The sequence below is a fragment of the Eurosta solidaginis genome, chromosome 2 (genome assembly GCF_040869045.1).
Source record: "Eurosta solidaginis isolate ZX-2024a chromosome 2, ASM4086904v1, whole genome shotgun sequence".
Taxonomy (NCBI): Eukaryota; Metazoa; Arthropoda; class Insecta; order Diptera; family Tephritidae; genus Eurosta; species Eurosta solidaginis.
The window spans coordinates 191,060,378-191,075,502 of NC_090320.1; the positions used below are offsets into that span (position 1 = coordinate 191,060,378).

Genomic DNA, 15,125 nt, shown 5'->3' on the forward strand with positions numbered 1-15,125 from the left:
ACAGTTATAAATGCTGTGACGTCGGATGAATTAGAGGTACACATAGGGTTACCTCAAGGCTCAGTATTGGCACCTATATTATTTCTTATATACATAAATGACATAGTCAATGCTATCAAAGGTTGTGGAATTAGACTTTGTGCGGATGATGCATTAATTATGATAAGTGAAAATAATATTAATACTGCACTGGCCAAAATGCAACATGAACTAAATAACTTGTATAAATGGTTGTGTGGTCATAGACTAAAACTAAATATTAATAAAACTAAATATACGATAATAACAAGGAGGAATGTCAATGAAGATGATATAGCCAAGCTAAAAATAAATGATGAAATCATACATAGAGTTAACAGTATAAAATACTTAGGAATAATAATGGATAATAAACTCAAATTTGAAGATCATATAAATTATACAATTAAAAAAGTGGCTAATAAAATAGGAGTCATGCAGAGAACAACTAAATTGAAGCAAAAAAAGTACAAAATAATTTTATATAAAACAATTATAGAACCGCCCTTCGTGTACTGCCCGTCCATTCTATTCATAATATCGGATAAAGAAGTAGACAAGCTCCAAAAGCTTCAAAAAGATGCATGTGATTTATTCTTCAGAAACCTAGAGATACACGAACGGCTGACATGTAGAAGACTTTAGACTGGTTAAGTGTGATACAAAAGATTTTTTTCCACTCCATGAACTTCATATTTAATATCAAACATGGAAATGTACCTGAGAATCTAAATAAAAATATAGCATTAGTTGAGCAAACTTACAACATAAATACGAGGAACAAACATAATTTCAAATTGCCGTTTTTTAGAACTGAAATTGATCAACAGAACATTTTCTACAAGGGTCTGAAAAGTTAAAATGATCTGCCTATTGATATAAAAACTTGGAACCGAATAACAGTATTTAAAACAAAATTGTATGAATATTGTAAATTCTTAGGTATAAGATATAAAGCTGTAATATATTCTAATTTACGAATGAGGCTTCTGGCCGTAATAAATAAATAAATAATAATAATATTTTTATTTGTTGTTTTTCGGCCTTCAATATTTAAATTATTAAATTTTTCGAGCTCAAGGCCACGCATAAATAAAAACCAAATATTTTATATCTTTCAATAAATCGAATGGTCGATCAGGCACAGCCAAGAGTTCCTGAGGATGATCTCAGATTGAGGTCGAAATATCGATTAACATTAAACAAGTATATTTATTGAAAGATAAAAAATATTTGGTTTTTATTTATGCGTGGCCTTGAGCTCGAAAAATTTAATAATAATAATAATAGCAATAATTTTATTTTCATTATTTTGAATTTTTAAATATCAAAAATTTTCATTCTATAAAAAATCATAATAAATATAAAATATACTTTTAGGCCTTTGTCAATAAAAGAACTGAAGTCGGCATCAGACAGAACATTACGTTGGCTTTACATACAACTTCACCTTGAAAAAAAATGCATTTTTAGGTATCTTTATGATTTCATAATTTGTTTTTCGAAAAACATTAGCAGTCAAGGTTGTAAGGATGTCAAAAGCTGTAACGTCCAAATGCTTATAGAAAATTTCTGCCTTTATAAATTATCTGAAATAGATTATCTCATATCTGAGTGGTGAAATTGAAAAATTAATTTTGCAAGGTTATAACGATTTTCGGCATAGTTTTGCACATTTGAAATAAAATTTGAACAGTTTTGTTATTGCATTTAAAATTCAGGGTTTACCACGACAAAAAGTGAAACCTCCGAAGAGGAATATCCGAACGGAATCAATTCCATTTTTGAACAAAAAAAAAAAAACAAGTAAAGGTGTCTAAGTACGGGTGTAACCGAACATTACATACTCAGCGTGAGCTTCAAGTGTACATTTCATTTCAGATAAATTACTTTTCTACATAACACGTGGCACCGCCCGTTTAAAAAAAAAATTCTCCCCATTTCCTCTTATAGTAAAACTTGATAAGTGAAATACCATTGATTCAAAACTATTTCTTGCTAAGTTATAGCTTATTATTCTAGTCTACGACCCTTTTAAACTTGTTTTATATCTATCTAATTTGCCGTGGTCTTTCACCGATGCCGTCCATTTTTACTAGAAATATGTTCTGCTATAAGGAAAATATGTGTACACAATTTCATTACGATGTGTTAATTTTTCTTCGAGTTATGGCTCCGAAAATATAGAAAATTGCTTAGTCATAAAAGGGGCGGTGCCACACCCTTTTTCAAAAATTTTAGTGTTTTCTAATTTAATGTTATAATTCAATTTAGAAAGTAAAATTCTATTGACACAAAGCTCTTTTTCGCTAAGATATAGCTTATTATTTTCGTCTACGACCCTTTTAAAAATCTTTTATATAAAAGTGGGCGTGGCCTTTAACCGATCTCATCCATTTTTCCTAGAAATACTTCCTGCTATTGGGAAAATGTGTGTACCCAATTTTATTACGATCCGTTAATTTTTCTTCGAGTTATTGCACCCGAAATATAGAAAATTACTTAGTCATAAAAGGGGAGGTGCCACGCCCATTTTTTTTGCAAAGATATAGCTTATTTTATTCGTCCACGACCCTTCTAAAAATCTTTTATACAAAAGTGGGCGTGGTACTTAACCGATTTCGTTAAGTTTTCTTCAAAGCATTCCTAATAGTAAAGGTAACCTCACTGCCGAATTTTGTTAAGATAGGTTTAACGGTTTTTGATTTATGATTAATAATATTTGTAAAATTAATTTCATCATAAGTGGGCGGTGCCACGCACATTTTTTGTATCAAGAGTCTCAATATCAGTCCACACGTCAATTTTCAACATTCTAGGTGTATTATTTACTAAATTATCAGGTTTTTTGTGTTTTCCAAAATTTTATATATATATAAAAGTGGGCGTGGTTATCATCCGATTTCACTCATTTTCAATACCAATTTATTCTGGGTCCAGATAAGCTAGGGTACCAAATTTGGTGAAAATATCGCAATATTTACTCAAGTTATCGTGCTAACGGACGGACGGAAATGGCTCAATCAAATTTTTTTTTGATACTGATGATTTTGATATATGGAAGTCTATATCTATCTCGTTTCCTTTATACCTTTACAACAAACCGTTATCCAATCAAAGTTAATATACTCTGTGTGCAAAGCACGCTGAGTATAAAAATAATGTAAATTCCATAAGCAGCAGTTACTGTCAGAGAAACAATGTTCTTACCAAATCTGGTTAGATTTTGTCGGTTTTTCCGACTTTGATGCTACTAAAAGTTTTGTGAAGAGCTAAATGTTGTTGCTGCTACTCCCATTTTACAAAATTTTGCTAAAAATCTACATATTTTGTGTTAAAGTTAATCCACTTTTCAAGTTTCATTACTTTATCCATCTTTGGTAATGAATTATCAAATCGATATCGAAATATCGAAAAGTGGACTTTTTATCGCTGGATTCGGCTCGTTTTCAACACCAATCTATTCTGGGTCTAGATAAGCCAGTATAAAAAAATTTCGTAAATATATCTCCCTAATGGAAATTTATGAAATTCCAACTCTCTAATTGTAGTATCAAATAAATTATGTTGAAATGAGAAAAATAATAGATATTTATACTGACATATTGTCCATTTAATTCGTTAACCATATAAATACGCTTCTTCAGTTTTTAGATGAAACGCCTCATAAGACATCATAAAGGCGAGGTGATGTCAATTTGTCAAAATAAATTACTGTCATGCTTTCAAGGTTGTTCATTCACAACGTATCTAAATTTTTTGTATGCAATACGAAATTAATTGCTTAGTAAGTTTTCTTCGCTTAACCGAAAATTTCTCAATTGTAGATATGTACGTAATTAACGGAGAGACTGAATGATATAGGACATTTTCTGGCTACTAAATAGTGATGTTTAAGCATTTTTGGTTGCAAAAGAGTTTTGATTTTATTTAATAAAAATGCAAAAAGGAGCATATATTGATTAATTGGAAAAAGTAGTAAATAATATGTGTTATCAACATTTAACACCAAAGAAAAAAGAACGAAGTTAAGCAGGAAGATATCCGAATTGGTACGATCTAATTATTCAGATCGTGCGCCTTCCCCTGCCCACGCAGGGAATTTATTCAAGTCAGGATATATAAGAAGTCCCCATGATTGGATAAAGACAAAAAATGAAATTATTACAACTGTAGATGGTATAATCCCACCAGTAGCCTGTAAAAAAAAGAACAACAAAGCCAAATATAAATTCAAGTTCAAAAAACTGTAAGCGAAATCAGACAATCTTGATCATATTATCGGCACAAACTCGCGCGTTGTTTGATGCATAGGTAACTATTTATATAATTTTTGTGGAGTCAAAGAAAGTTTATTCACTCGAAATTTGTTTGTTGTTAAATCTAAAACCCGAACTCCTGGCTGCCACTACACCATTTCTAGTTGCAAATGCGAAAGCAACACTTCGATATGAGAATAGTCATTTGCAAATGAGAAAACGTTAAATGAAATTCCAAAAGCGTAATTTTTAATTGAGAACATAAAAAGTTAAAAAAAGATAAGCATACATATGAGGCCATGGACATATCCTGTAAGGATAATAACAATTGAGGTGAATATGTTGCATGTTGGAATGCTCCCGCGTAGTCTCTCTCCTTCAGTTGCTGATCTCTTCGCTCTATCCACTAAATAATTTAAATATTGCAGCTGTTGCTCCACAACATGCCGCCCGTTTATCGGTGTAATGGTAACGTTTCCCCGCATCTATGTTTTCACTTTTCTTTAAAAAGTCTCGATGGCATTAACGCTGTTAAATACAGCTTTTCCGTTTTGCCATTTTAAGCGTCACTACCGCCGACTCGATTTTCGAATGGCATTGACCATTGCTACACATCAAAAGTAAGTCGTTTAAATGGTTCGCTGACTTTTCCCATCGTTAAACTCCTGACCTTAACCAAGCAGTAAATGAGCTCATCCTAAACGGACCCCTCTGTTGCTCTATCTAAGCCACTTCAGACATTAATATCACGCCGACTAAACGACGTCTTCGCATTTACTTGTGACGCTTCCATGTACAAATTACTTTTCAAATCGAAGTGACAATGGACTTATTTTACTTACTTAATTCGCGCTTAACCGTTTAAACGGTTATGGCCGTCCAACAAGGCGCGCCAGCGGCTCCTTCTCTCTGCCAACCGGCGCCAATCGGTCACACCAAGGGAGTTTAAATTATTTTCCACCTGGTCCTTCAAACGGCGTGGGGGCCGCCCTCTACCACTGCTTCCATAGGCGGGTTCCGATAGAAACACTTTCTTGGCCGGAGCGTCATCTTTCATTCGCATAACATGTCCTAGCCAGCGCAGCCGCTGCGTTTTAATTCGCTGGACTATATTGATGTCTGTATATAGCGTATTGACTTATTTTATTTACAATTAATACACTTTAATTCAAACTAACGTTTTCACATTTATAAGCCAGTATTGTCGTCCATATGATGCTCACTTACTTACAGCTGGAAATGGTAAACTTGTAGTAACAATGCTTCACTCCATCTAAAAGGCGAAACCACTCAATAACTTTCAACAAAAATCCTCCCAAAGCAATCCAAGGAAACCAGCAGCTTCAACAAATTTAAACCGTTCATCAGGTTGATGTTGGAGGGCGGATTTCATATTATAGGAGAAAAAATGGTTTATGTGTTGCAGGAAAACTTCATATACAGGACGTATTTGCATATGCCGTGGTTGTATGTCGAAACATACGACCTTTACCTGTAACTTGCCGTTCTTGCCAGACGATGAATTAATCAGCTTTAGCATGCGCCAAAAGTGGGTTGAGAAGGGGTAAATATGTTGAAGCCGCAAGACAATGGACTGGTTCAAATTCCAAAAATGTATCAAATACGCTGATACAGATTTTTAAGGATCTATAAAGCGGCCGCCGTGGTGTGATGGTAGCGTGCTCCGCCTATCACACCGAAGATCCTGGCTTCACGCCCGGGAAAAGTAACATCAAAATTTTAGAAACAAGTTTTTTCAATTAGAAGAAAATTTTTCTAAGCGGGGTCGCTCCTCGGCATTGTTTGGCAAGCACTCTGAGTGTATTTCTGCCATGAAAAGCTTCTCAGTGAAAACTCATCTGCCTTGCAGATGCCGTTCGGAAAATAAACCAAGTAGGTCCCGTCCCGCCAATTTGTGGGAAATACTAAAAAGGAGCACGATGCAAACTGCTTGGGCTAAAATCTCTTCGAGGTTATCGCGCCTTACATTTTTTATACCCAGCTGTACTTGTACACAGGGTATTATAACTTTGATTGGATAACGGTTGGTTGTACAAGTGTAAAGAAATCGAGATAGATATAGACTTCTATTTATCAAAATCATCAGTATCGAAAAAAAATTTGATTGAGCCATGTCCGTCCGTCCGTCCGTCTGTCCGTTAACACGATAACTTGAGTAAATATTGAGATATCTTTACCAAATTTGGTACAAGAGCTTATCTGGATCCAGAATAGATTGGTAATGAGCGAAATCTGATGATAACCACGCCCACTTTTTATATATATACCATTTTGGAAAACACAAAAAACCTGTTTATTTAGTAAATAACACACTTAGAATGTTGAAATTTGACGTGTGGTCTGATATTGAGCCTTTTGATGAAAATTAAAATAAATTTTAAAATGGGCGTGGCACCGCACACTTGTGATAAAATCAAATTTACAAATATTATTAGTCATAAATCAAAAATCGTTAAACCTATCGTAACAAAACTCGGCAGAGAGGTTGCCCTTACTATAAGGAATGCTTTGAAGAAAAATTAACGAAATGGGTTAAGGACCACGCTCACTTTTATATAAAAGATTTTTAAAAGGGTCGTGGACGAATAAAATAAGCTATATCTTTGCAAAAAGAGCTTTATATCAATGGTATTTCATTTCCCAAGTGGATTTATAACAATAAATAGGACAAACTTCAAATTCTAAAAAATGGGGGTGGCACCCATAAACAAATGAGCCAACATCCCGCATTCAGTAATTGTTGTATTTGTAATTTAATATGAGAAAAAAGTTTGATGACGTAGCGCTTTTGAAATTTTTCGATTTATTACATTTCTCTCATATTTCGCTACCAGTGTTCGGAGTATTTAAAACTATTACCTGCGTAAACGACTATGCCGGAGTAAAAATTAAATTTCTGGAGTATAATTTTTCTTCCTTTTTGAAAACGGGCTAACAACTAATATCAAATTGATTTGGTGGCTTGGCAAACCCTTCAATTGTGTTTTTGCCATGAAATGTTTCTCAGCAAAAAAGTTATCTGCCTTATCAGATGCACATGGAGTCGGCCTAAAACGTGTTTGTTGTTGTTGTTTAATTGGCGCTTAACCGTCTAAACGGTTATGGCCGTCCAACAAGGCGCGCCAGTCGCTCCTTCGCTCCGCCAACCGGCGCCAATTGGTCACACCAAGGGAGTTTAAATCGTTTTCCACCTGGTCCTTCCAACGGAGTGGAGGCCGCCCTCTACCTCTGCTTCCATAGGCGGGTTCCGATAGGAACACTTTCTTGGCCTAAAACGTGTAGGATGACCAATTAATGATCCCGTTAGCACACCACATTCTGAAACAAAAGTAGGCTCTATCTCCTCGGATATTTATCGCGAAAAATGTTATTATTATTATTTTCGGTTTACCATACATATTTTAGGCTCCTTTAATGACAAAAGGTTTAGGGCTGGGTAACTGACGTACAGAGTGTGGGAGAAGACGAACCCGATATCCCGATCGCCGATGATGAAAAATATGCTCCGGCATCCAACTATGGCGAAGTGAGAATGGCAATATCACGGCTAAAAAATCACAAGGTGCCAAGTAATGACGGGATACCCGCCGGACTGTTCAAACATGGGAGCGAAGAGTTGGTATAAGATAAAGAACCAAAAAAAAATGGGTCTTGCAGTAAATGTGGAAAATATGAGGTATTTGCTGTCATCGTGGCCTTTGTATCCACGTCGCGGATATAAATTCGAGATTGTGAAGGATTTCGTCTGTTTGATAAGCAGCATTAAAAGCAAAAACAATGTCGGCTTAGAAATCAAACGGAGAATAACTTTTGTCGACAAGTGCTTCTTTAAGCAATTGAAAAGTAAAGTCCTCTCTCGACGAACAAAATTCTTACTCTAGAAGTCACTCATCATACCTGTCTTGATGTTGACTCAATGCACTTCTTTTTTATATAAAACTTCAAGAAGTGCTGTTTGTTGAATTTTGGTAGGATTTACAGATCGCGCCCGAACACATTTTTTACATTTTACATTTTACTCCTTCTATTCTCATTCCGTACGAAAAAAGTACAAAAACTGTGATTAAAATGTGAACAAACGAACAATGAATTCACGTCATTTCATCCAATCGTCACTTTTCATACATATACAATGAAAACTTCAACCAAAAGATATTAGGTAGTATTACTATTAACTTTTCAACTCGACCCAAATAAACCTTACCTTAGAGATAAAAAATGTAGTAGGAGGTAAGAGCAGAGTAAAAAACTCCGATGGGAACAACACTGAACACTGCGTCAGCAATGAAACATGTTGCCAAAAGCGTGACGTCACGCCGAGAAAATTTATTTCACAGCTAACTATGATTTTTTTCTCTCTCATTTTTTAATGCGAGATCTCTTTATTGGTTCATGGGTGGCACCGCCCCTTTTATGACTAAACAATTTTCTATGTTTCGGTAGCCATAAGTGGAAGAAAAATTGACGGATCGTAATAAAATTGGGTACACAAATTTTCCCTATAGCAAGCAATTTTCAATATTTCGGGAGCCATAACTCGAAGAAAAAATTACATATCGTAACAAAATTGGGTACACATATTTGCCTTATAGCAGGAAATATTTCTAGTAAAAATAGTATTTTGTGCCATTATAAAAAGAAATGGGAAAAGATTCAAATCTTGAAAAATGGGCGTAGCACTGCCCTCTCTTATAATGCATTTCGAAACGTTTCTGAAGCTATAACTCGACGAAAAATTTGGTGTTTAACAGGAAATACACTGAAAGAAATGGTGCTAGTAAAATCAACAAATCTGTCCTGTTGTTCTTGACTTAACGGAGATTCGGTGAAATTGATTGAATTACGGTTAATTCGACCGACTTCTTTGTCAAGCGAACAAAGTAGTTTAGTAATTTCAACAGAAGAGAAATTGTCGCTCTTAAGTTATCAAAATTCTGTAAAATTGACAGATTCCTAATCAATCTAACTGATTTTTTTGTTAACACAACTGATCTCACTGGTCATTTCAACAGCGATCAACAGTCAATACATGAGCAAATTTCAAAGAGAATTTTACGCTCACTGCGCTCTCTACTAAAAAACACCAAAATAAGAAAACCACCAAATCGAAAACCCACAAAATGGGAAAACAAAAAAAACTAGTTTTTCAGTTATCAATACAAAACGAAAAACCCTTTTTTTAAATTTACTGTGCAAAAAATTATGAGATATCGGGACACCTATTGATCGGGTACAATTTTGAACTTCTCCTCCAAGCGAAATGCAAAATTGCGCCCTCTTGTTGCAAAAGTTTTGTTTGAACGAACAGGATTTATACAAAGTTAGTACCATTTTGTTCAAGTTTTTACGAATTTTCACTCACGCGAACGTATCTAATAAGATAATAAAAACATCCTTTTTTAATATTGATGTTTCCGACAACATAAAAGTTGAGTTGTTTGGAATCGTTTCAACTTAGCGTGTTACGAATATTAAACTTGCCGAATTTCATGTAAAGTTACTCCAGTGGTAAATTACCTTCCTGCGATTTGATTCTTTACTTTTCTATAACTTACAAGTTCTCTATTTAAAATGTTATGTCAAACAATTATACTAAAAGTTTTGTTCGAAACAACCAAGTATGGCAACTATATGCGAGAGGAGAAATTGAGAATGATCTGGACGGCAACTGAAAGAATTGAGAAACAGTTTTGTGACAACTATTTTCATTTCTATTTGTAAACCAAAGTTCAAAACTATGAATTAAATATATTATAAAATATAAAATTTGGTGAAAGTGTGTTTAATAAAACAAAATATTAAAGTGTATAATGTTTAATGTGTGCCAGCATATATGATCTGCGCCCAATTGAAGTTCGGTTAGTAAGTGCCACCGTGGTGTGATGGTAGCGTGCTCCGCCTACCACACCGAATGCCCTGGGTTCACACCCCGGGAAAAGCAACATCAAAATTTTAGAAATAAGGTTTTTCAAATAGAAGAAACTTTTTCTAAGCGGAGTCGCTCCTCGACAGTGTTTGGCAAGCACTCCGAGTGTATTTCTGCCATGAAAAGCTCTCGGTGAAATCTCATCTGCCTCGCAGATGTCATTTGGAGTCGGCATAAAACAAGGGGATCTACCATTCGTAGGAAAAATTAAAAAGGAGCACGACGCAAATTGGAAGAGAAGCTCGGCCTTAGATCTCTTCGGAGGTTATCGCGCTTTAAATTTTTTGTTTGTCTAGTAAGTGCGTACATATGTATGTATATGTCGCAAGCATGCGTATTTACGTATTCACATATTTATGTATGTATGGAGATGGCAACATAGGTACTTTCATACAAAGCTGTCGCAACAACTTTTTTTGTTCATTTGACTACTAAAACGGTCAATTAGGAATCAACGATTTGTGCGCAGTTGATTTAACATCTTGTTGCGATGGATAAAATTTGACAGAAATTTCGGTTGAATGGACGCGTATTTCGGTTGATTTTACTAGTCTTTTTCTTTCTTTAGTAAAAATGGACTAAATCGGTTAAATCGCCTCCTTTTATATAAAATATTTTGTAAAAGTGCGTAGATTCAGGTAATAAGCTATTTCTAGTAAAAGTTGGAAAATTGCTTTAATAACCCTGCCCTTGTGTGTTTATGTTTATTGTTCAGTTATATCTTTATTTTAAAATAAACAGAAGGAAAATCCCCATATCTGAAGGAGCACTGAATTATTACCCGCTCAAGGTCATTGGTGTTAGCCTCTGTATCCTTTTTGCTTCTTTTAAACGAAAACTAGTTCAGAATAGAACCATATGTATACGTATTATTGCGCATCCTTGAATGTAATAATATTAAGCACACAAAACAAACAACAACAGCATTTCAAGTGTACAGCTGAGTATGTAATGTATGGTTGCAACCGAACTTAGACTTCCTTACTTGGTTTTATAAATGTTAAATCGGCAGGGTGAAAAGTTTTATGGAAAAATTGCTGTGCGGATATAGAATACTAAAACGAAACGGCGAGATTGTATAAAGTACTATTAAGCGTAGGTATTGGCTGGAGGCTCATAAAGAAGGATAAGGGGGAATGATCACGTAGTAGTTAAGAGTCTCTCCCACCGGGAGATGATGTGGAAGATCTGGAAACAGCGAATAAATGTCAAATACTGAGCGAAGAGCACCAGGATCGCTACAAAATACCAACAATTAATATGCGATAAAAAAGTTTGCCGAATCTTTATGGGATATTCCCTGATATATCGTAAATCACAGTTAACGTAATTTTAATATGGCTTAGAATATTCTTTGGGGTTTGAATTGAACTGAATGACGTCTGGATTTCTTGGATAAAGTCTAGAAGAGCGTTCATTCCGAAAGTGAGTAATCTCAAAAGACTTATTTGTAATATTTTGAATCAAATATGAATGAAACCTTATTCTTTTCAGCCGGTAGATACTGCAGGGTGATCATGAACATAGAATCGAATGCCTTGGAATACAAAAAGTATGCCTTAGGTGTTTCCCTGGACATTTCCGCGGCTTTCAACCATGTCTCGAAACGAGAAACGGTGGATATGCTCAACTCAAACATAAACATCACCAATGATATGGATGCTGGCCATGAACCACGGTCAACCCACTTTTGGAGGATGCTAAAGCTGATTAATTCATGGTCGGGCAAGAACGGCAAGTCACAGCTAAAAGTCGTAGGTTTCGAGATACAACCACGGCATATGCAAATACGTCCTGTATACGAAGTGTTCCCGCACGGGAACAGTCAAACTCAGCTGCAACTAATACATCAGCCCATCTAAATTATTGCTGTCACCTCTGCTGAAGACGATAGTCATCAACGAATTAATTAGTCGAATGACCTGGGTTTCTGACGTCAGGTTAATCGCCAACGCGTAATAAGGCAAATCAAATTTTTGCCAGACGTCTGTCGGGTCTGCTGTGAGTTCAAACCTTTAATATGCATTTCATTGACGATAATCCCATTTGGCTGCTTTCGTTTCAATATGCACTTACATAAAAATAAATATCTTACCATGTCTTTTGTGGAAATATTACCATAAGAAGCTACAATGGCATTTGGCGGTGTGCTCACTGGTAAATGGAAAGCCATGCTAAGACATAATGCCGCTGGCAGACAAATATAAGTTGGATTGACCTTAACTTCTATCGCCTGCAAACATAAAATTATTTTTGCCTTCATACGTTAAGTGTCTATAAAAATAAAAATTGTTGAGTTAAAAACAAACTTACTAAGTTTATAAGAATTGGCATAAGAATGTTACACATGGCTACATTGGATGTGAATGCGGTCGCTATTATAGCAATAATAATGCAGATCAATTGCAATGCCCAATTCGGAAGTACGCCCAATGCAGATAGCGCTTTACCCATATAAGCAGCAAAGTGTGACTTATCTGCGCCTTCTGATAAAGCAAAACCCCCAGCAAGTAAATAAAGTAGACCCCACGAGTGGCGCAGGGAAAACCAGTTCCAATCGGGAAGTGGCGGGTTAGTGCGCTCATCATTCGGTTCTAGAAAGTAAATACAAATTAAATGAAATTAAATAAATTAAAACAAAACAAAATAAAATTAATTAAATAAACTAAAATAAAATAAAATTAAAAAATACAAAGTTTACAAACGGCGATGGTTACTAGGACATGTTTCACTTCTTCATCATCTAGCTTCTCGGGAGCTGAGTATTGAGTATTGAAATCTCCAACATTTAAGGCCGTGACACAATGACATTTTTCATATAGATGCGTTTAACACAAGCTTATGCATTCCAATGGCATCGCCACAATCAACCAAGATGTTGTGTTTGTAAATAAGAAGGAACTTTAGACTTGGCAATTGAAGTTTATTACGCCTTGTCCACACACATACAAAACTTCGCGTAGCACTGTTATAAACATTCTCCCTATACACCCAAAATACTTGCTAAATTATTTTGTGTCGTATTCGATTGTTATATTGCAGTTTTTAATTGTGAAAATGTTAGAAAATTTACCAACCAGTGGGAAAAATAATTTCACTTGCAAAGCTTGCCAACACCCTTAGCCAAAGCAAATGTCAAATTCTCCTTCTTATGATTTGCTTGGAACAAAATTGGGGAGTTTGCTACTTTTCAATATCAGATGGCGCCAGTGTCGCTCATTCTACCATTCTCCATAAAAATACGTGCAATCTACTCATAATGCATAAGCATGTGTTAAACTCATCTATATGAAAAACTGCTTATGTGTCGGAGCTATTAGCCGTGTTTTTTGTTTCGTTTGCGCGTGAAAAAAACGCCTATCCTCGCTTAGATAATGCTTAGAAGACCCATCTAGCGGCTGTGGTTAAACAACTAGCTACAGCAACAGGGTGTACCGAAAAGTGGAGACACAACGCTCTGATGGCCATATGGTATAACATATAGCTGAATCAGTTGCGATGAATTGTGGACACACATAGAATACATAGAATTAGTGTAGAGGGTGAAACAAAGACACATATTTAAGTTACATCTGAGTATAATGCGTATTGAAATTTAGTAGGACAAAATTTATGCGCAGCAATTTCAGAGGTGTATTTAAAATTTGTCGCTTAGCAGTCCATATAAAGTTTAAGCGTAAACGGATATACGCGTGTTAAAAAACACGGCTATTATACTTTATACTAGCGTAAAGGCAAACCCCTTTATCCACTCAGCCATATGAATGCCGTGCTTCTCGCTTTGCTATTGGTCTCTAAGGCCGGTGACACAATGACATGTTTCATATAGATGCGTTTAACACAGGCTTATGCATTCCAATAACATCGCCACAATCAACCAAGATGTTGCGTTTGTAAATATGAAGGAACTTCAGACTTGGCAATTGAAGTTTATTACGCCTTGCCCATTCAAAAACAAAATTTCGCGAAGCACTGTTGTAAACACTCTCCCTATACAACAAAAATACTTGCTAACATATTTTGTGTTGTATTCGATTGTTATATTGCAGTTTCTAATTGTGAAAAATGTTACAAAATTTACCAACCAGTGGGAAAAATAATTTCACTTGCAAAGTGTGCGAACACCCTTAGCCAAAGCAAATGTCAAATTCTCCTTCTTATGATTTGCTTGGAACAAAATTGGGGAGTTGGCTACTTTGCAATATCAGATGGCGCCAGTGTCGCTCATTCTACCATTCTCCATAAAAATACGTGCAATCTACTCATAATGCATAAGCATGTGTTAAACTCATCTATATGAAAAACTGCTTATGTGTCCGATTTATAAGTGTTTCCTTTTTTGTTGCTGTTCCTCTATACACCATTAAGTACATACTAATTCTGTATGTTTTTAACACGCTAATATTAGCTTCACTTGTATGTAACTCTCTAGACTGAGCGTGCAAAGGAGAGTTACATGCCAACCTAATAAAACCGCACTGCGTTTTTTTAGCGCACACAAACAACCGGCGTTTTTTGCCCTAACCCAAATAAGCATGCGTTGCGACAATGTAAAGCATGTGTGCAAACGTCAAATCTAAATATCACGCAGAACAAAAATTGGAAATCGAGTTAGGTTTTCACGCAGCAAATTCAATTTGGGTTGCTCTCATACAAGTTGTATGTGTATGAGACATTTTTGACAGAAAATGACTTGCGTGCGTTTGTATTAGGTTGGCATGTTAGAACCATCTAGCGGCAATTATTGAAGACTCGCTGCAGTTGTTTAATAACTCGCTACAAAAGGAGTTGTGCTTAATAGCGGCACGAACCTCTGTGCTACGGTGCTATCAACATAAAATATCTAAGTTGATTGTAAATACTAAAAAACCATATTTGCTATTTATTATTTGAAGCGTAAT

The 15,125-nt window shown here is 35.4% G+C and overlaps 2 protein-coding genes across 7 annotated transcripts in view; one reads left to right on the top strand and one right to left on the bottom strand.

Annotated features, from left to right (window-relative positions):
• LOC137240422 (zwei Ig domain protein zig-8-like) overlaps positions 1-15,125 on the top strand; it is a 467,000-nt gene that overhangs the window by 81,132 nt on the left and 370,743 nt on the right. Inside the window, exon 1 of one of the 5 annotated variants that reach the window (XM_067766660.1) lies at positions 9,433-10,156. The exons of the other annotated variants lie outside the window; for them this stretch is intronic. Within the exon in view, the coding sequence (XP_067622761.1) occupies positions 10,132-10,156 (25 nt within the window). The 5' untranslated portion in view covers positions 9,433-10,131. Of the gene's footprint in view, positions 1-9,432; positions 10,157-15,125 lie in introns of those variants that run through there. 5 annotated transcript variants of the gene reach the window in all.
• LOC137240423 (protein I'm not dead yet-like) lies at positions 3,936-13,317 on the bottom strand. 2 transcript variants are annotated; one of them, XM_067766665.1, is made up of 4 exons: positions 12,930-13,317; positions 12,538-12,818; positions 12,320-12,457; positions 3,936-4,216 (listed from the first exon to the last, which is right to left on the bottom strand). In XM_067766665.1, the coding sequence occupies exons 2-4, from the start codon at positions 12,676-12,678 to the stop codon at positions 4,082-4,084; spliced, it is 414 nt and encodes a 137-aa protein (XP_067622766.1). In that variant the 5' UTR covers positions 12,679-12,818; positions 12,930-13,317; the 3' UTR covers positions 3,936-4,081. The 2 variants fall into 2 exon arrangements, with proteins under 2 accessions (XP_067622766.1, XP_067622767.1); XM_067766666.1 differs by having other exon boundaries at positions 12,926-13,317.